The sequence below is a fragment of the Mchenga conophoros genome, linkage group LG17 (assembly GCF_057382185.1).
Source record: "Mchenga conophoros isolate Kocher_MC1m ecotype Shallow Benthic linkage group LG17, M_conophoros_male_GT1.1, whole genome shotgun sequence".
Taxonomy (NCBI): Eukaryota; Metazoa; Chordata; class Actinopteri; order Cichliformes; family Cichlidae; genus Mchenga; species Mchenga conophoros.
In genome coordinates this window covers 15,528,628-15,550,355 of record NC_140542.1, presented here as the reverse complement: position 1 = coordinate 15,550,355, position 21,728 = coordinate 15,528,628, and the positions used below count along the sequence as shown (strand labels likewise).

At 39.0% G+C, this 21,728-nt stretch overlaps 1 protein-coding gene across 6 annotated transcripts in view; it reads left to right on the top strand.

Annotated features, from left to right (window-relative positions):
- Nucleotides 1–21,728, top strand: part of mast2 (microtubule associated serine/threonine kinase 2) — a 143,870-nt gene that overhangs the window by 48,181 nt on the left and 73,961 nt on the right. Inside the window, exon 1 of one of the 6 annotated variants that reach the window (XM_085252929.1) lies at nt 3,351–3,501. The exons of the other annotated variants lie outside the window; for them this stretch is intronic. Coding sequence (XP_085109055.1) covers nt 3,367–3,501 — 135 coding nt within the window. The 5' untranslated portion in view covers nt 3,351–3,366. Of the gene's footprint in view, nt 1–3,350; nt 3,502–21,728 lie in introns of those variants that run through there. 6 annotated transcript variants of the gene reach the window in all.

The following is a 21,728-nucleotide window of genomic DNA, read 5'->3' as shown; positions in this document are numbered from 1 at the left end:
AGAAACACAGGGAATTTAAACTGAATCCACAATACTAAACAACTGGCTGGGAGTATGTAGGATAATAGACAACGCAACAAAGGATGTGTGGAGCCTGGGGCTGTTTATATTAAATGACAAATTAGGGCTAATCAGGGGGATAGGGCACACCAGAGTGGAACAGGTAAGACAAATCAGGAAATACTGAGATAAAGGAAACAAAACAAAATAGTAGACAAAAGACTATCAAAATGAAACAGGAAGTAACACAAAACCCAGTGTTAATGACACCAGCAGTCCGAATCTGTGGCCCTTAGAGGCTGTAGTGTGTGTTTGCTCATTCTTTAATGGTACCAGTGCTGAAGCTAACATGTTAATTTGATTTGTGGTGCTGTAGGACATATAATTGGGTCATTACAATCAAAATCCTTTATCCGCTGAAAAGAAAGAATAATATCATGAAACACCATGCTTTTTTAGATATATTTATGAGTTGAAATTCTGGCCAAAGGTCAGTCATCTTTTAAAGCGATAAATATCTGGAGCTTTCTTTGAGACTATTAGGCAATTGGGTTTTAAAATGAACCATCATGGCTCAAAAGGTTGCTGAAAGGAACATTGTAGGCTTATAATGACACTGGAAGAAGTGTCAGGGTGGCCACTGAAAGGAAAGCATTTTAACAGCAAAGTTGTTTGTTGAAGTACATACTGGAATAAAGATGCGCGTTTTTTTTTCCACCATCAGAAAAATACAGAAGTTGAAGTTAAACTGGTGAAATAATAGTTCACAAACGATATCTAACAACAGTAACTTTGGTCTGTCTACAATCTGGTTTATTACTGTCAAATGTTAGATTTTGGGATAATGATGATGATTTTACATTTTTATATTTATTGACATTTGTGAAGTTCTTTTTGGTATAGCAGTTTATCATGATTATGATTATTGTTATTATTATTATTATTATTAGTAGTAGTAGTAGTAGTAGTAGTAGTAGTAGTAGTAGTAGTAGTAGTAGTAGTGGTGGTGGTGGTACAAGTAACATATCGGTCTTTAAATGTAACTGAATAGATGTAATGCAAAAGTGTATGAATAGTATTAAAACTAAAAATTTCCAGACAAATAGATGGATAGACTTGTCAACATCTTTAAGACTTTTCTTTGTAGGAACCTCAAAAACACACCAAAGGTTTGTGTGAGCAGTGTCCTTTTTCTGGCTTGTCCTTGAAACTTGTGAGGACACGTGTTCTCTTATTAGCTTCCCAGTCAGATAAGATATATAGCCTGAGGTCAGCAGTCGGCCTTTCATCAGGCCACTGTCAGCCTGACACTGTGAAGTAGTGTGATCTTTCAAACCCAAACACAGAGCACAGGTCACCTACTTGACTGCTGGGTTAGAGATAGTAAAAGAAAATGTGGTCGGGGTGAAAGGTCAAACAGATAGCTGTCATGTTAAGCTTAGTGGATCGAATCGGATCGGTATTCTATTCGCTGTCTTCTGGTGTCTCTGTGTTGTTTTCTAGGGTGAATATGTAGGAGTTGGTGAGCTATAGCCATTAATACAGCTGTCTTAAGTCTCTGCTTCAATAATACCAGCAAAGCCTTGTTGGTTTGCTGTACATATGGTTGTGGTAAAATGTGTGTATAACTTTCGGTGGGTTAAGTTTAACTGCACAATAAAAGTGCGTCTGCTCCTTTTGTTTGTGTTTATTATGAACATGTTTTATTTATCGCTCCACAGCTGTTGGGCTATAGGGTTGAGCTTGCCTCTACCCTGATCAGTGTAACGCATAATGCAAATTCTGTCTGTGTAGAATGACTATTTTGCCTCGTGTGCATGTGTTCTGTTGTCATTTGAGAAACAGGATTAGTTCTGCCATTCAGAACTCCAACAGCAGCAGACTGAAACAAAAGCCTGTCTGTCTCTGATTATGTCTTAAATTAAGAATCTTTATCATGGCTCTGTGCTGACATCAGCCTGTCTGAGCTCTAGGAAAGCAGCTCATATCAGCTGGTATCAGCTTCCATTCAAAATTGCTGTCGCATGAATTTAAAGACTGTTCTTCACCATAAGCTCTTCTTGTTCAGAAAAGACGGTATGGTGAAATTATATACCAGCTGGTTTCCTCTCGTAGGTTCAGCATCGAATAATTCAAAAGACAGAGAGCAAAACAATAGGTAGGTAATTTTGTAAGTTTCAATCCTATAAATTCCCCCAAATCACACCAACCGAGATCACAAAACCTTCTGTAGGCAGAATTATGACTGTAAAATATTTTTATGAATTATTTATAACTTTAAGTTACTCAATGTAAAATGTCTATAAACCCAGAGTGACAACACACTGCAAACACAGACAGTCTTTAAAAAGTACTGACTCACACTTATTTTGTATCTCAATGTCTTTTAAAAGGAAAGAATCACATCTAAAAACAGCCGTTATCATGATTCTTCTTAATCTCCACCCAGAAGATGTAAATTACACGAACAGATACCAGCTCCATGTGCATGAAGACACTTGTAAAGACAATGCATGCTAGTAAAGGTTTCTTGGATCTCTATGAAGGCTATTTTTAGTCATTACGTATTTTTTACTGTTGGCAATGTACACTAATATTTTTGGTACTCATTCATAGTCATTATTTATATGTAACAGGCCAAAACAATGTTGGTGGAATCTTTGTCCACCAAAGAGTTTTTAGTCAGAGGAGTACATGAGTTTTCAGAATTGTGATTTAATCCAGAAAACTCGTTATATCTCTGCTTTTGTCGTCAAATTCTTTTTTCTTTTGTCTCTTTACACGGTTTGACGATTTGTTTACTTTAAGGATACTTTATATACTTTGTTGGAGTCATTTCTGCATAATGCACAATTTGGGGGCACATAATGGTGCTTAAGAACAATCTGGCAAGAGTTCAGTGTCTCATATAAATGAACGCTGCTACCTACAGTTGGGATTAATACAGGATTTTTTTTCTTTTTTCTTCAGATTAGCTATACATTTTCTCTTATTTGCTTCTGTTGATTGTTCTGACTCGCTTGCTTTTACTGTTTTTTTAATCATACACTATGATGGTTGTGCCTCTCAAATCGATGGAGAAAATCTGTTGTTGCTTTCCTTTCCCAGCTGTGGATAATTTTACTTTTTGGCCAAAGAACAATCTCAAACTGAAATGTGTTGAGCAACTCTAGATAGGTGAGAATGTGAAACTGAGATTAAACAAATCAAGCAAAGGGAGATCAGGCTAATGGAGAGAAAAATCCAGCCAATTAAAAGTAAACAGACAAATCTCCTTTATGGATTAGGAGTTCTTAAGGGTGTTGGTTTCACTGGGAACAGAACAGTCTTACAAGAGCACCTCTGAGAGTGCTTGTGTGTTCTGCAATGGCTCGTCTGCAGGCTAATGAAAAAGCAGACAGGGACAGGAGGTCTCTGGCATGCAGGCGCTCGGTCAGCTGGTACGGTTTGAGGTTGAATTTGATCAAGGAGACCAATGAGGCAGCTTCACAGGTCAGCCAGGTATGATTCAGACATCTAGGATATTTTCCATGATGCTAATATGCCAGTGTTGAATAGCTACAACTCAGTGCCATTATTACGTGTGTGATATAAATATTAGAATATCCTTCCACTTGCTTTTTTCCTGAATGAAGTTAAAGCAGATAACCCTCTTAGTGCCAACTAACACTGACGTGTTATTGCTGGTTGTAGCGGCTTATTTTAATTCTTTCATTTAAAACATACTAGCAACAAACAAACTTACAGGTACAAAGATGGAAATGATTTGTAATGAATTTCAGCTGAACAAGAGTTGCTTCAAGTAGTTCGGGCATAAAAGCTTCAAGCAAATCTTGTATATGTTCTATACACTAATCACATTTTGTCTGAAAAGAACTATTTTGTAAAGCAACAATGTCCACCTGTCAACTATAATACAACATTTCCCTTTGACCAAAAAAACTTTGATAAATTAATTGATAGGGTTGAAGTCATATGATTTCAGTTAGTTAATATGAAATAAGTTCTTGATTTCCATCCTGAGGTCTGAGGAAATTTACAAGGTTTTTACACCAGTTTGTTGTTATCCAAGCACACATCAATTCCACTGGAATTATAGTAACATTTCGTCCCCGCTGTTGTTGATTTCCCCTCTCAGAATCTTTTTTATTCTTATGTTTTTCTGCTCTTGGTGGTAAATCGATATTGTACTCCTTTTAAGCAGAGCAGTAACTTGTGACCTTGCCTCACTGTGCTGTTGAAATCACTGCAGCTGCTATTTATCAGAAGCCCAGAAAATCAGACTGCAGCTGCTCCACGCTATCTGACAATCCTCAGAGCTGCTAATAGACTGCTCTGTGAGAAATCGAGTTCTGCCAGCTTCCTGTTGGTCTATCAATAAACCAGATATTCAGAGAAAGACATGTGGCAAAGAACATTTAATGCTGTGAGCATTTCATTTGTTATCAATGATGATACATTGTCCCATACTTAAATTACTATGGCAAATAAAGCAGACACATCTTAAATAATTTTCCTGGTTTGGACACCAAACAGAAAGCTCTCTGTGGACATGCATAAATTGCCACATAAATCTCCCAATTTAAGTTCTTGAGTGTTACAGTTAACAACTGATTGACATCATAATTATCAGTCATGCCCTGCAGTCGTGCTAGTTCCAAAACTCGTATCGGGAATTCTAAAATGTGACTTTAAATTAACCTTGATAGCTGCTTCCGGAACCTCCGGAGTTAAATGCCATGATGGTCATTAGCTAATGGGGCTATGTGCCAAGTAAGAAAAAGATTGCTTTAAAACTTAAAAATTCGTATGTTAGTTTCTGTTATAAGATGTTTCTGGGAAAAAAGATTATTGAATTGGACGACATGATGGGACTTTTTCCCCCCACATAATGTCAAAACAACACAAAACAACCTATATATATATATATATATACAGAAACATATTAATTAATTACTTAAAATTAATTTAAAATCACAATTAACTTAAAGTTAGTAAGAATCTAAGATTATCAACCTTCTGTCTACATTGTAATGCAGTCTATTGTGTTGCATATAGTCTGTTCCTTACCTTCATTGTTCATCAACCACTGTGGTTTTCTCGCCTTTACCGTTCTCCTCCTCCTCCTCCTCCTCCTCCTCCATGCCCTTCATCTTCCTTTTATCTGTCGTCCTGCGGGCATACACCTCTCAACATGATAAAAGCCAATGCCTGGAGGGTGGCAAGCCTGCTGCCATTCTGGTGTTGAAGTGCAACGACGGCACAGGGAGACAAGTGGGTGGGGAGGGGGGGGGGAAGAAATTGAAAGAGATGTAGAGCACTGTTTGACTTATTGTCTCATCCACAATCTCAGTTATGGAAGAGAAGGGAGCACAGTTCCATTTCTTTTGTTTGTGTCTAGAAAAAAAACATCAGACATGCTAAACTCTTAATATTTGAACAAAAGTGATTGGGTGTCAGGCACTTTGGGTCTCTCACCTCCCTAGCGGAGTGTGACTCATTAGCTGTCTGGCTTTTCTTTTCCCAACTTTACTAAAGTGAGGTTGTGTTTTATCCAACACTAAACTGCAATCTGTGCCGATCATTATATGTAAGCCATGGAATTTGCTGTGCAGTATAGCAGAGGAATTCTGTTTCAGATGAAACATTATCACATTATTTGGGTAGATTTTATTTAAAGTATTCCTTATTTGCCACAGTAACAAACTAATAAAGGTTATCTTATCTTAACCTCTTAGCACAGCTTGAACATTTCATTTATATTAATAACATGTTCATACGATTTTAGGTGCACTAGTGTCCTTTCTTTGAGGCATGTTTGACCTGTATTGGTGCTCCGTCTCAGTTGGTTATGCTGCCATTTTAACCTTCGTGAATTTTCTTTTTGCAAAGTAGTTTTTTTCCCCCTTCTCATATTTGTTTATGTAACCTCTGTGTTTTAGAATGCACCACAAATCTGGTATTTAATTACCCATGGCACATTGTGTCAGGCCAGCAGAAATACCCTGTTAGTCCCTGGGGTTGTGAGAGCAGATGGTGTTTGTGGACAATCAGCTGTTATTCCAACAGCTGATGCAGTTGTAATGATACCAGAAGGTCGACAGGGAAATTATTCCCAGACTTAGATATCTGGTGTGGAAGTTTCTCATCGCTGTCTTAATCAGATGTCTCCTTCTTGTCAAGTGTGGGTGGATTCAGATTTCAGCACACAGAGGCTTCTTGTCAGAAAATAATGTTGAATGCAAGGATTTGTGTACATGGGTGGTTAGGGAATGTGAATAGGTGGAAGCTTGTGGCATTGTTGAAGCTTTTTCTGTCTGAATTCCAGTCAGAAAGCTGTCACGTTCTCTTATATCTGCCAACCTCTGCTGTTTATTATAATCCTGTGTGCAGACGTAATACAGGAAAGCCTGAACAGACACAGACATACAACAAAAGGCCACACTGCCTCTGTCTAGACTCAAACTCACAGCCTTGGACTTGATTAGCATCTGAACATAAAAGGCATGTATCGCAAACACAGACACACATCAGCTCTTCTCCTACAAGAAATGCTACACTAATGTCTCTTTTGTTGACACTTCAAGGACACTGACTGACTTGTAGAGTGTGATAAACTGACAGGGACAGAACAAACACACAGTGCTTAAATAAGTCCAGCATCAGTCATCAAACCCATTCACTGTCACTTACATGTCAGATTGATCCATCCGAGGAACATCAGACTTCCTGAAGGAACAATGCAGAGCACTTTTCCATCTGGAGATGGGTCTTTATCAAGACGCTTCTGTAAAGAGTTTACCCCTTATTCCATCCATTCATCCATCCATCCATCCCCACCTCCATCCCTCTGAGCTGCTTTTCTAGCTCAGGTTCACACTGAGGCTGGCACCTATTGTATCTATAATTTTAGTAATTAAATAATTAAATATCAATATTTAGTATTTATCAGTGTTTTTAAAGACATCTAATTATATACGATAAATTACTTGAAGTACTGCACATGGCTATATTACTGTACTACCATGAGACACATAGATAGCAGTTTTAATACTGACATTTCTATCAAATTTATACATAGTAGCTTTAATGTGTTGAATATGGCTCAGAGTTTACAGTTTGAGGCTACTTTGCATCATGGAAAAATAAAAGCCCACTAATGAGGCACTGGGAGTACACATCAGCCCCAGCATCTGGATGTGAGAGCACACATTTCAAATATATACAAATAAAGAGTCGTAGGTATTTAGTATGTTTTGCTAACCCTCTGCTGAAGGTTTTGGGTTTTTTTCTTTTTCCTCTGTTATATTTTGATGAGAAGAAGCACCACTGCATTGCATTCTTTTCCTTCAAACATGCATATATCTGAATACTTGGAAATGGTAAGAGAAAGAGAATGAGCTCTGGCTTTGGACATTACTGCTAGTTGAGCAAACAGCTCATATAAATATAGCTTGAGACCACCGGGATCCTTTACCAAACTGAAGTGCTCTTTAGGAGATTCTGGGTCCTCTAGCACAAAAAAGTACAAGTTTGTAATAAGTGTGTTTGCATACAAATACCTTATACAGCATCCTCAGATGTGATATATGTATGCACATGTAGGCATCATATCCTGGTAGTTAGTCATTAAAAATGCAAAATACAGTTTTAAAACAATGTTGTCTTCTGGTTGCCAGCCTATGGACTGAGTTTTATTAGAAGTACAGTCCAAGACTGGTAGGCTAATTGCACTCAGCATCATCAGCATCCATTACTTACAAGTTGCAACAAAAGCTCAGTTTCTAGCACAACACAGACTCCAAAATTGGCTCGTTATAATGCTGATGAAGCAAAAAGTAATGTGGTTTCATATAGAATTTTGTTAGTGACTTTCATATACTGTTCTTGCACAGCGTGCATGACATGCTTGCTATATTGTATGCCGTACATACAATATAGCAATAAAACAGTGCAGGGCAGTGTGACATGACACCATGACTATGGTCAACGTCATTAATCATAGCCATTAAAAACAACTGGGGTTTTTTGAAGCTTCTTTAAATTTCATTCTTACTCTCCAAACTAAACCCAAAGTGAGTTCATGATTTAGCCCATAGGGTAACTGTTAGGTTAGGGTAACTGCATATATATGGGTGAATAGCCATGTTTCTGATGTTCCAGATAAACGCTATGTTGGGAATATGATTAAAATCAGAAGCGTTCATGTACAAATACTAAGTTTTGAGCTCCCTGTATGAACTGGACTTTTTCTTAAACTTTTAGATGTGTTGTGTAGCTGAATATGTAGCAGCCATGTGTTATACTTTAAGAGCCCGTTTGGGGATCAGGGCTTGTATAAATGTTCATTGAGCAGATATTGTAACACCACATTCAGCCCCAAGAACAGGTTAAACTGAGCTTAGTAGCCTTAGCTGGACTTTGACAGTTGGCTGGGTCTCTTGTTGTTTGTTCTGGAAGAAGAAGAGGATGGAATGAGGGAAAGCAGGAAGGAGAAGCTGAAACTATGAACACAAATTCTATTGTTTGTTTTTGATACCTACAAGCAAGATTTTTTATTTTTTGTTCTCTAAATCTCCCTTCTTCTGCTTTGCTTTCAGACTTTTTTAAGTCTTTGTTTTGTAAGTGGCACTTTGTTCCTTTTTACAAATTGAAAGAAACAAAAAATAATAGATATAAGTCACCCTCGGTCTGGAGATCTGGAGCATAGATGCTTTTGAGAAAGGTGGGGAATCTACTTGGGAGGAACTTGTTAATGATCTAAAGGCAGTTGTGACCACAGTAACCACTGACGCACTATGCCCCAATAGACTGATACCTTGTGGCACCCACAAGGTCCCTGCACAAGAAGGCACATGTACAGGCCTGTCTTATGTTGACAATGAATATATTAATTATTTATAAAAGAGTTGGGAGAAAGTAATGTGGTCAGACGAAAACAAAATCAAGTTCCTTATCATTACTCAACTTGCCATGTTTGGAGGAAGAAAATTGCTGTATGTGAACCAAAGAGCTTTGAGATTGTTTACCTACTGAAAAGCAGGACAACGTCACCACGTTGAGGGGCCAAGCGATGGAGCCCTATACTGTAAAATCTTGGATGAAAACCTCTTTCCCTCAGCCAGAAAACTAACCATGGGTCACATATGGGTCTTCCAGCATGATAATGACCCAAGACATACCATCAAGGCTACAAAGGAATGACTAAAGAAGAAGCACATTAAGGCCTTGCAATAGCCTAACTTTTAGCTGACCTACTAGTCTCCTGTAGAAAATCTGTGGAGTAAGCTGAAGCTTCATGTTGCCAAATGGTAGTTTGTAAAGTTCTCTGCAAAGTTCTAAGTCAGGGGTGTCGAACGCCAGGCCTCGAGGGCCGGTGTCCTGCAGGTTTTAGATAATACCCTGGGTCAACACACCTGAATCAAATGATTAGTTCATTACCAGGCTTCTGGAGAACATCAAGACGTGTTGAGGAGGTCATTTAGCCATTTAAATCAGCTGTGTTGGATCAAGGACACATCTAAAACCTGCAGGACACCGGCCCTCGAGGCCTGGAGTTCGACACCTGTGTTCTAAGTCATGATTTTCTTGGAAATTCAGGAGGGGATCAAATCATTATTTCTCCCACTGAATATGAACAAAATGCTGATTGTATAGACCTCATCTCATCTGCCTACACATATGTAAACCCTGAAGCACTCCCCTTTCTCCTCCTCCGACTCGTTGAGTCAATCTACATGGCTGCATTTAGCCAGCAGGCAGTAAACTTCAAGGAGTGTGAAATTGAATGTCTAGACACCACACTGTTCCTGCTTGTAAGACACAGCATCAGTTCCATTGCCTTAGGACGGTTTCTTTTCTTACACGAAATACTGAGCAACATTCAGACTTTGTGTGGCATGTAGAAAACAATAAACATTTATTTACATTTTGATTTATAAGAAACTTACACCTTCAGACAAACTTCTTTAAAGTGCTCTTTTTAACATCGGGCTCTTCCTCCTTAATTGCCTTTAGCTATACCTAATATTTTTCTAATTCCTTCACAGATCATTGGGTTTTCCTGGAAAACCCCTGGGTATGAAACGCATCAGATCTCAATGGGGAAAAATCATGCTGGATATCTATACTGATATACTATACTGGGTAATGTGTTAGGAACAAGAAAATAAATATTATCAACCTAAAGAGGGCTGAATTCAAAGACACCCTAGAAGAAAATAATATGGCAGGGTAGTCCGGGCTCCATGGTGCCAGGCAGTGAGCACAGGGCTGACTAGACATCAGTCCACCCTCATGAAGTGTGTTTCTGATTGTTTGGTCAGAGATTTACACCTGCTGTAGGTCATTTTGTTGGGCTGTGGTAGTGCTCATCCTTTTCCTCCTTGCACTGGTATCTTGCAGAGGCAGATACCAGTCCTGATAGTTTAAGGACCTGCCACAACCCTGTCCAGCTCTCCTATAGTAACTAAAAGTCTCCTGGAACCTCCTCCATGCAGGAGACGCAACAATCCTTCTGGAAATACCACATATTGATGTGCCATCCTGGAGAAGTTGGACTGTCTATGCAACCTAAGTAGGGCACAGATATCACCTCATGCTAGCAGTAGTGAAACTAATGTTATGGCTGTAGCTCAGGAGGTAAGGTAGGAGGTAGGGCAGCTCAGCTACTAATTGCAAGGTTGGTGGTTCGATCTCTTGGTGCTCTAGTCTGCATTCCAGATATCCTTTGGCAATATACTAACCTCAAGATGTTCTCTGATGCATCCATTGGAGTATGAATGTGTGTGATGTTAGATAGAAAGCACTCCCATAAGGAAAAAACAGCTAGCTATCTTAAGAATTATATGTATTTGTTCTGAAATCAAAGCTAGCTGCTTTTAGCTGCTTTGCTTAATTGGATTTATAGATTCATACTCCCAAATGAGGGGAATCTAACTGGTGATGATAATTACTGAAGTCCTTAGTGGCTGAGTGCTCTCAAGTGTGCACTGATATTTGCTCATTCTTCAACCCCAATACTTATGCTTTCTTTACACCCTGACCCCTCACACACTGTAAGCAGATCAGCTGTAACAATGAGGACGACCTGTGAGCGGGGTTGCCAGAGAGCATATTGGAGGAAGAGAAGGGGGATGGTGAGGCAGAGAAAGAATGCTCGTGCAGAGAAAGAATGCTCGTGCAGACAGATCACATGTCACTCTTTCTTATTTCTGGTTCCCCTCCTGGGAATCATTTCCCTCTTTAGCTGCCCATCAAACTGTTCTTTGTCTCACTTTTTCAGTCTCATCTCACTATCTAATCGTTAGTCTCTCTCCTTCTGTGCCACTCTGTTCATTGTCATTTTCTTCCATTTTAATGAATCCCATTAAAGTCTTCATCAGTTCATTTTTTGTCCCGCTCTCTTGCTTCAGAATTTCATCATCCACCTTTTTGCACTTCCATCTCTTTGATCTGTCACTAGTCTTATTTGTTAGACTAGTGACTTATTTGTTGCGCCAAATCACAACAACCGTCGCCTCAAGGCGCTTTATATTGTAAGGTATATCCTACAATAATACATACAGAGAAAAACCCAATCATATGACCCCCCTGTGAGCAAGCACTTTGGCGACAGTGGGAAGGAAAAACTCCTTTTAACAGGAAGAAACCTCTGGCAGAACCAGGAAGAACTGTTTTGCGTGGTGCTTGGCATTTTATCTTATCATTGTGGTAAACAGCTGATTTGCCCTCTGGCCTGCAGTGCTTTTTAAAAATTCTTTATTTAGTGGAGACTCAAACAAAATTCTGTTGTGTATTCTAATTTTGCCGACACTGAAGTAACTTAAGGAGGACTTCTGTTGAACATGAAAGCAAATGGAGAACGTGACACATTTAGGGGTGTGATGAATACCGAAATGAAAGAAATTTAGCTTTGTAAAAAAACAAAGACAAATATGTAGCGATGTTCTTCCGAAATTTTTCTTTGACACATAAAGACAAACCTGACATGTTTTCTGGTAAGTGTTGAGGTTATTGTGTTACTAACGTTGTATTTGTGGCTTTTGCGGTGTGAGTTGGTGCCTTGGCTCTGTTACCCTCAGTGCAGGTGTTGTATTTTATGAAAATGTAATAATTTAGAGCTTGAAAAACAGTTTCAGCCTGTACCATGGGTGTTGATCTGGTTGTGACAGCAGAGTGTTACTCTTCGTATATATATTGTATGATAGGCAAGAGTGAGTTTGCAGCAGAAAGACATAAATTGAAGTAGTTTTCAGCCAAATGAAGATGAAATTGCAGGCTGAGCAGCAGAGCACACTTGTCCAGGTTCTTCATAATAAAGTGAAACTGTAGACGTGAGCGAGGCCAGATCAGAGGGATGACAAGAGTAACAGACACAAGGTACATATGGAACACTTTATTTGTGTAACATGCGCTTGAGCACAGCCTGCTGCTTTAATGTATTCATACAAAGCAGAGAGAGGTTCGCACCAACATCATCTGAGTGCCCTGCTCAAATCTGGGTCACACACATCATAGCGAGGCAGCCTCACCTCCTTTTCAAAAACCACTTTTCACATTTTTGTGAAGCTGCTGCCTCCGTGCGCGTGGCTATGTCGGTTCTGTTATCACAAACAAGCTGCTGAGCTGCGTCAGATCGTGTGTGCATGCAGGAGAAGACAGAGGTAAAATCTCACCTATGTCAGTCAGGAAGAATTCCCATTACGCCGAGTCAACATCTGGACCTGTAGTGTCCAAACTGCCTGCAGGAAGAGACGCTCATCCAAGTCATCAATTTAAAAACATGTTTACGAGAAAGCTTTTAATGAGCTGCTTTGATTATATAGGTAACCCAGTGAGATGATCTATGCATGCCAACAAGTCTTTGATTTTTTTATGTATCGTATACAATCTGGGCTTTATCTGCCTAAAATGGGGTGTAGGCTGGATAACTGTGTAAGAAAAAGACCTCTACTTGCTGTAAATAAAGCTTCAAGAGCTTTATAATGGCTTCTGCTTTATAATTTCATTATAATCAAAAGGTTTTATCAAACCATGTCACATACTGTTATAGATTGTTGGTTTAGGTCAAAGCCTTTATCTTTCTTTTTTCCCCTGTAAAAACAGATGTGGATAAGAAAACTTGAGGCCTACATACTTTGACGTCCTGTTAAGCATATGTCCATGTTTCTGTCTTTTTCTTTCTCTCGCACAGACACACAAACACACACTCTCAAATTCTGTGAATGCTGAATACGCAGTCCCAGTGCGGAGCAGCTCAGCTCAGCATGTTGAAACAGACACCAGACATCTCTTTGTTTTAATTGTTGTAGGGAAGCTTGTTTCCCATCCACCTGCCAATCTCTCTCTCTCTCATTCTCTCACTCTTTTTCTCTTTCTTTTTCAGGCATACACACACACACACACACACACACACACACACACACACACACACACACATATGCACGCAACCCTTCCTCTCCCCTCCACTCTGCCACTCCCACTCTGTATTATCTGCAGATAAAAACCCTTCCAGTGAAGCATTGCAGATTCTATTTAAATGTGTAAATTCCAATTAGGATTAGCTTGTTTTCACTCCTGGTTCTGATAGTGACTTTAGCATCTCGCTGGAGGAAGCGATGGCTTACTGGAACTTACGATGAGCTGATGGAGCCAGATACGCGCTTTTCTCTGTGTGTGTGTGTGTGTGTGTGTGTGTGTGTGTGTGTGTGTGTGTGTGTGTGTGTGTGTGTGGGTTGGTAGGTGCGTGATGTTGTTCGTGGATAAAAATAATTAGCAGTTTGTCTTCTCTGTGCAGGGGACAAGTACCAACATGCTTTCTAGATAACTGTACACTTCTGGACATCCGTTTGAGAGACCCCACAGCTGCATGAAGGCACATCCAGCAGTGTCACAGGAAGTGTGGAGAGCAATCTGATGAATGAATGGTGCAGCTGTAAGGAAACAGTAGCTGTAGAAATAGACGAGTTGATGTCCACTCGAATGCCAAATTAGAGCAGACAATAAATACCCTTGCTGTTCTTCTTCTTGGACATAATTTCTACTGTAATTTGGTTCTTGTTAATGAAGAGGCATCAGCCCTCTCTCTCATGTACCAGCCTGATGTAAGATATAGATGTGTAATAGTACAGAAATTCATGGTCCATGAATGCAGCAGTTACTTAAAAAAACAAACAAAAAAAATATGGCCATAATTTTTAGTGTGACAGCTAAAGCACGTCAATCATTCTGACATAAATGAAATAAATGTAGTAAAATATGGTTAGACAAGTGAAGTAGAAGCTGTTAGAAAAGCTTCAACTTAAATAAACAGACAAAGCTTTTGCTGTCTTGCGGGTTTGAATCTCCTAGCTTTGCAGCTTTAAGAATACACATAAGACACAATTGCTGCATTTAAAAAAAAAATAGAAAGAAAAGAAAAGAAAAAAAAGCAGTGTCCTCTGCTTTTTGGGAAACATCATCCATCTCCAGATTTGGTGGGGAACCATTTAGTGTGTCAATATATTGATGTTTAAGAATTAAAAAAGCATGGAAAACCCTGTAGCTTTTGAGGCTAACTCTGCTAGCATGTTATAGCTTACGTTGCACAGCCAAACCGTTGCAGGTAGATGTAGTATTGTCTATTTTTTCAGGAGCACTTGAACATCAACATAAATAGTCCTTTGACAGTTTGGTTCTCAGGACATGCTGACCATAAGATTTTGTACTGAACTCACTGTGCTATACTGGACGGTCAGCGGTGAATGCCTTTAGCTCAGTCTACACTACACTACACATATATACTAACGTTAGCTTTCTGCCATCTGCCCATGGCTAAACTATGAGTGAAACTTGTTACAGATGCAGTATAAAATGGAGCACCTTAAAAATCCTCTGGAATTTAACCTTTTTGGGAGTTTTTTGCAACTTAACATTGTAGCACATTACAATCTTTTATACTTTGTATTGTTCATCTGATTAGCCACACGTTTTATTTAAAAATGCTCATTTGTTGCTAACTAAAAAAAAATAAAAAATTGAAACAGTTGAAACTAACTGATGGAGGACATACAGTACTGAATACTGCTTTTAGAAAGTAGTGATTAGAAAGGTCCGCCGTCACGTAAAGACTTTAACATTGGCTGGCCACAGCTGCGCTTTTAACTGAGAGGAGGCTGTAAAAGAAGAGTCCCACTTTGTATTCACTCAGTCATGTTAATCATTGAAAACACACGCACACATTTAAAATGTCTGTAATGACACATTAGTGCACAAACACAGTAATTGGGTTCATTAGCATTAGTGTTGGGAGAGTTATATCTGTTCATTTGGGAGATTAAAAGGCATCCTAAATGGATGTCATCCCCCTGGTGACACTTACACAGACACTTTGCTTTCTGAGGAAGGGAGACTAGTTGTATTAATGTGTCAGTGTGTGTGGCCCAGGTAAATTATAACGCTTTCCATGGTACCCACACAGCCCCCAGTTAGAGTCTTACTGGTCCCGACGGGCCTTTTTCTGGAGCTCAGAGTGTCTCCTGTTGGCTGTAAAGCAGCAGCAGAGCAATCATTAGGACTCTGCTCATGTCCTCAAAATGGACCACATCGTTAGCTCATTCACTTAGTGCAACTTTATGTTGCTACCACTAAATACTGTATTTCACCTTAAAAGTACATTTTCCTGCTCTGATTTCCTATCGTTTTTTTCCCCATATATTTTCGTATGCTGTGTTTTCATTCTTAATTTCCCCGCGGTACTGTGGTATACCATTATTCAACGGCGGCATTGCTGCTTGGGATTGCAGAAGTAAATTAAATAATAATTCATTAGAAAACTCATTTAAAGTTTTTTTTATTATTATTATAGAAACATCCCCGTATTCATCTCAGATTTGTATTATATATGTATAAGTATTAGCATTTCATTAATACAGCCTACATTTTCTTACTCGCTTTCTCTTTAATTCAAATTTGAAGTTTCTGTATACCTGTTGTCCTGATGCACATAGGTTAATATTGTGACCAGTTGTATTAGTGTATTTTATTAGGCCACGTACAGTAATGTTCAGTTTAATAAAAATGACCCTGTTAAATAAGTGGCAAATGGATAGTCTGCCTTTATTTTGCTTTTTTTTTGTTTTGTTTAATAGATTTTTTTTTTAAATTTACCCATCAATCGTAATACCAGTGCAGAGTCCTGAAAAACATGACTTCCGCATTTTGCACTTCCGCATCCTTCCCAGAGTGATGACCTCATCGTTCTGTACCAGCACATGAGAAGAAAACAAATGTTACTGTAATTATCAGAGATTACTCAGCCAACTCAGCCTCAAGTCTTTAGACTTTAATTTGTGAAAATATGCCTTTGTAATGGTGCTGTATGTGGGATGACGTAATCGTTTACAAAGCCTTTCCTTGTCCGTGTCTGGTTACTGCTAAGATTGATTTGTAACAGCTGTTTTCTCAAACCAAGGCCAAACCGAGTTAGTCACCAGAAGCTGAGCTGGATTGATTACACAATAATAAAATTAGGCTGCAGTGAGGTGACTGGTGTGGCCAACGATGCATTTAAGTTATTAATGCTGTTAATAATAAATGAAGTAATTTATCAGATTTTGACCAACAGACAAGTGATGGAAACATGTAGCATGTTGTTATTGTAATGAACGCGTCTCAGCTCACCATGTTCGTGCTCATGTCATTACCAAATAGTTTAGGCATCCGAAAGTGGGCTGTACTCAGGCCAGCACGCAGAAGGATACTGTGATACTGATCATACAGTAGATATACTGATCACTGCAGCATGTTCCATATGAATAGCAGCATTTTTATATACAGTGTGTGATTGACTAGAGATGTCCTTCACATTCACAGGTCACATGTGTATTACTCAGTGGCTTTAAAGCTTGTTTTAAAGACCTCCACATTGGCAGGAGGATTAACTGTAGTTAGCTGAAGAGCTTCAATCATTTCTGTTGATGGACAAATGGTGTAACGGACTACTTAAAGTACTTGAAATTAAGTTTGTGATTGATGTTGATTTCATTTAAAAGCTTTTAAAGACAGTAGATGTAAAATGAAACATTCAGTTTTGGCATCTTTTATCTTTTGTTTTAGCACATTGAGAGTGTGACTTCTCTGCCCTGTCTGTACTCTCCTCTTCGACTGGACAATTTTCACATGAAATATCAAGTTGGTAAACATCAGCGTGTTTCTAAGCCTCGGCTCTGTGTCTTGTTTGTGCACTGTGTGCCATCGTGGAGTCTCTTTGTTGTCACTGTTTTGTCATCAATATTCACTGTGTTGATAATGAATTCTGCCTGCTGGCTGCTGCTGCAGCTCTAATTGTCTCTGGTGGAGCTCAGCTCCCCTGCATCCTCCAGTTAATTGCATGTTTTTAGTTGAACTAAAACATGTTATTATGATCAGGCCCTTGGGTGGCACAGTTGTGTGCATGCAGTGCACATAAATTGGTTAGATGCAGACATTTTGCACATAGTCTACGCGCACTGTAACACACACTCAGAAGAAAAGCTATTCTCATGGGACTCTTTGGTACTAAAGACCTGTTTCTTGAATAAATGCTGCTGCTTTTGTGTCTGGGTGAGTGTTTGTTATCAGAGCTTGCAAGTATGATGATACCACCGAGCTAGTGTTTTGATTCGTAAGAAAACATGAAAAATGTTTTGTTTGCTTGTTTCACAGTCACATTTTTATTTTCATGTTTCTCAGAATTGAAATTCTCTTTTACAAAGACACCTGATTTAAATCTGGCCAATCTAATGTTTAGTGGCATCTTCTTGTGCACCTCTGGACAGTTTTTAGTACAGATCCCTCGATAGAAGCCCTTTTATGACTTGATTTTGATCCTTGGAAGTGCTCTCTGTACAATTTGAGAGCAAATTTGAGAGCACACATTCAAAGAGTTAAGAATGGGACTGGTTTCAGCTGAATCAGCTCACTCATTGCTACAGTACAAGCAGCAGGAGTGGTGCAGCAGAAAACAGCTGCCCAGTCCCATCTGACTGTGTGGTGATGGTCAGCCCTCCTGTCTATTAGGTGTTTGTTGGAGAATCTCGACTCTTTATCTCTCTCACCTGCTGACAGTGTGTCAGCTCAGCCCCAGTTGGCTGTAATGGGTTTGCTGTTGCTCCATTTCCTGAACTATCTATCACACACTTGGCAAATCACTATGAGGCTGCCATGAATACACCGATGATTGTTGACTACCACAGCTGTCTGGAATGGCAGAATCACAGACTACCAGTATGAGGTGCTTCTGGCACTAAGCTTTGCAAGTCCTAAGATGGGACCCAGATAGATTCATTAGTAAAATCAGTCAGTTAAAAATGTGTTTTACGGCTGACTCTGTGTTTGTCTCCTCTGAGTCTGCAATAATTAAATCAGAGCTCTGTGGGCCATGACTACATGTTTTAGTAATCGTCTTGTGGTTGAAGCACAAGAAAGTTGAAATGAAGTAGGCATTTGCTAACATATTGCTAAATGAAGCTGCAGAAGCTGTTGGGAACACAGAACCTTAGTGCTGGTGATACTGATATCATGTGAAAGTGGTGTAGATTCTTTATAGCCGCTTTCATTTCCTCTGTCATTTTAAATCACAAGTTGTGTTATTTGTGGAGATTATCATGCTAAAGTAAGTATACATAAACTTGTATTTTCTGCAAAAATGCAAACACATAAACTAATCCCACTGGCTTTTTTTTATCAAGTGCCACGATCCGTAAGACTTTTGGGAAAATATTCTGTGTTCGGACAAGATAAAATCTGAACTATGTGGAAAGTTCCCACTACATGTGGCACAAAACGAACACAACATTTTATAAAAAGAACATCACCTTAACAGTTCTGTCACTTAGGTAATAAGGCTTACACCTCTTTTCCCTTGTCAGGCTTCCCTCTGACTATTATTATTGATTATCATATATGAACAGCTGCAAAACACAGAAAACATACAATATAAAGCAATAAACCTTCAAACAAATGTTTCAGACGAACATCATTTCACATTACAGAGCTCTGTGTAGGCGGATGGCTGATAAGAGCTTAAAGTACTTAAACACACAGACAGACCTCTTTTCCGTTTTCCTGTCGCTTTCCTCTCTGCTGTTAATGCAAACAGGAGAGTTAAAGTGAGGGGGTGAAGTACAAAACAGGTAGAGACTAATGTAATGGTAATAACATGAAGGTTGAGATGCTGAAGATGGATAACAAAGGTAGGGAAGAGTTTTTTAAGAATATGTAAATTTTATTTAATATTGTTTTTTGATTTTTTTCAGATTTTTGTTTGGTCAGAACCGATTAATCGGCCCCAATGAGACAACTGCATTCAGCAACAAGTGCGATCATAGATTAAAACATGCATCAATCCGGTTGTTCAGTGATGACGCGACGAATCCTACTTCCGGGTCTAAAGTAGCCTGTGTTTAATATGGCTTTTGTGTTGTTAACATGTTTAATGTTATGTATTTTCTTCTATTTGATCTCAAAAAGCTCCTAAAACAGTCAGTGATCACTGTTGACCTCCCTCGGCTTTTATTACCGCTAATCATTTATTTAAGCTCAGTTTTTAAAACCTTAGGATGTAACTACAGCCCAGCCCATGCAGCAGTATATGAATGACTAACCTCGTATTGTGGATGGATTATCTCAGTTGTTCTCCTGGCTGAAGTTTGGTCCTTTTACAGCATCTTGCCATGCGATTACATTTGTTTCTGACCTCCGAGAACACTCACGTTAACTTTAATCGATTGGGAAAAAAGTTAGCTTGTTTATATTATGCTAACATAGCTGTGTCGCTAGCGGTCACGCAGCACATCATTATATACCAGCTAGCCCAACTTCAGTAACCCTACAAACGTCACTGCTGTTTAGTTTTCTGTCTTCATTTATGCTGGAAGTGATAACAGAGCTGTACGTTTTAATTTGTTTCCAAAACCCCGCAGTCAGGACATGCTATATTGTATTTAGATAGAAGCTAGCGAGCTAACTCCCTGCTAACTTCTAACTCCGTTAAATGTCATAAATTCCGTTTTCATGGATGCCTGGATGTTAAACTCAATTGTTACACCTGGTAGAGCAGAACGCTGATCATTTTATTAAAGATGAAAGACTTTAGACAGTTTTTCAACTCTCAGTAATGCCATAGTGATCGTTTGATATATGGACCTGCAGCGGAGTTTAGACCCAGACACGGCTAGTGACGTCAGACTGAACAACCGGATACTATGCAATGATATGGGAATGGTAAAAGTAATCTCAGTGCTGCTGCCTTCTTATGAGAATGGATAATCTCTGTTTTTTAAGCCTGATTATTTTTTTTAACATCAGGATCATCATTGCTTGATGTTGACTTTATTATTTTCAAAGTGCCTTCCCCCCCCCATCAAAAACACAATGAGTTTGGCGTGTGTCTCTCATGTACCCTTAACGACAGGTTCGCAGTGTGCTTGGCGTGTAATGGCCCTAAGTCTTTAGGCCTAAAAGTAACAGGCGTAGTGATATGGTTAGTGATTAACTGTACTGTGCAAAAATCTTGAGACAGCCTGAAGGTACGAATGGCTGCAATAATTTATGGAAGTATGCCCTAACAGACACGGAAACACAGTATCTAAGGCTAAAGCAAAAAGTGTAAAATTCTTTTGAGCGTGACAGTCAGCATTTGGTATGGCCACCTCAATTCTTCATCATACCCTAGACTCTCTTAGGTAAGTTTTCTTGTCATTTTCTTAACTTCTCTTCAAGAATAGTTTTCCAAACTTCTAGAAGTACAATAGGTATCGGCTTCATTTTGTTCCAGTCTCTGTCAATACTGATCCAGTAAAGTTAAGGACTCCAATCCATGACTCATAGTTCCATTGTGTGCTTCTGTCCATGTATGCTTTTAATGCAGTGGTAATGTGTCTGAAATCATTGTCCTGCTGAAAAATGAAGCCAGTAAGACACTTATGGTGGATCAACATCAGCATTCTTCTGTGTTCATAATCATTTTGGTTTTAAATATGGCTGTAGACACTCACTTTTGCGCCTCTCTCTCTCTATATATACTCCATATATATTGATGACGATTTGAATCAAAAATAGCAAATTTGGATTCATGACTCCATAAAACCTGTTACTTCTGATTTTGACTCCAGTTCTTGTGTAATTTGGCAAACTTCATCCCTCCTTTCCTTAAGAATGGTTTCCTGACAGCCACCCGTCCACTAAGAACCATTTCTGATTAGTCTTCAGCGAACAGTAGCACAGAACCAATCTTATGGGTTCTGTGTGCGGTCTTTGCTGCATTTTTCTCCTCAATTCTGTGTTGCTATTCGCCTGCTGTCATTTTTTTTCCTGCTTATTTAATTTCTTCAGGTTTTTAAGGGTACACCACACAGCATGTCAAGATAAACTGTACCAACTTTGGGACTTATTTTTGGCTTTTTTTGTGTGTGCACTCAACTAAAGAGATGGAAACAGCAAATATGTTTTTGTCACAACCTGCTAGTAACTAAGCGCCTAAAGATGCAGTTTAAAATTTTCTTTGTCAAGGCGTTTGTTATATGAAGACACAACACTGGTTCATCCCTTAACTAAAATGTTTTTTTTAATATACCCGAATGACTCAAATCATTGGTCAGGAAAATAATCAGATACAAGAGCTTGACTGAAAATGAGTGAAGCAGTCAGTGTCCAAAGAAAAACTTTCAAAAAGCATAGGGAAATATTGCTCAAGACCTCTGTAAGAA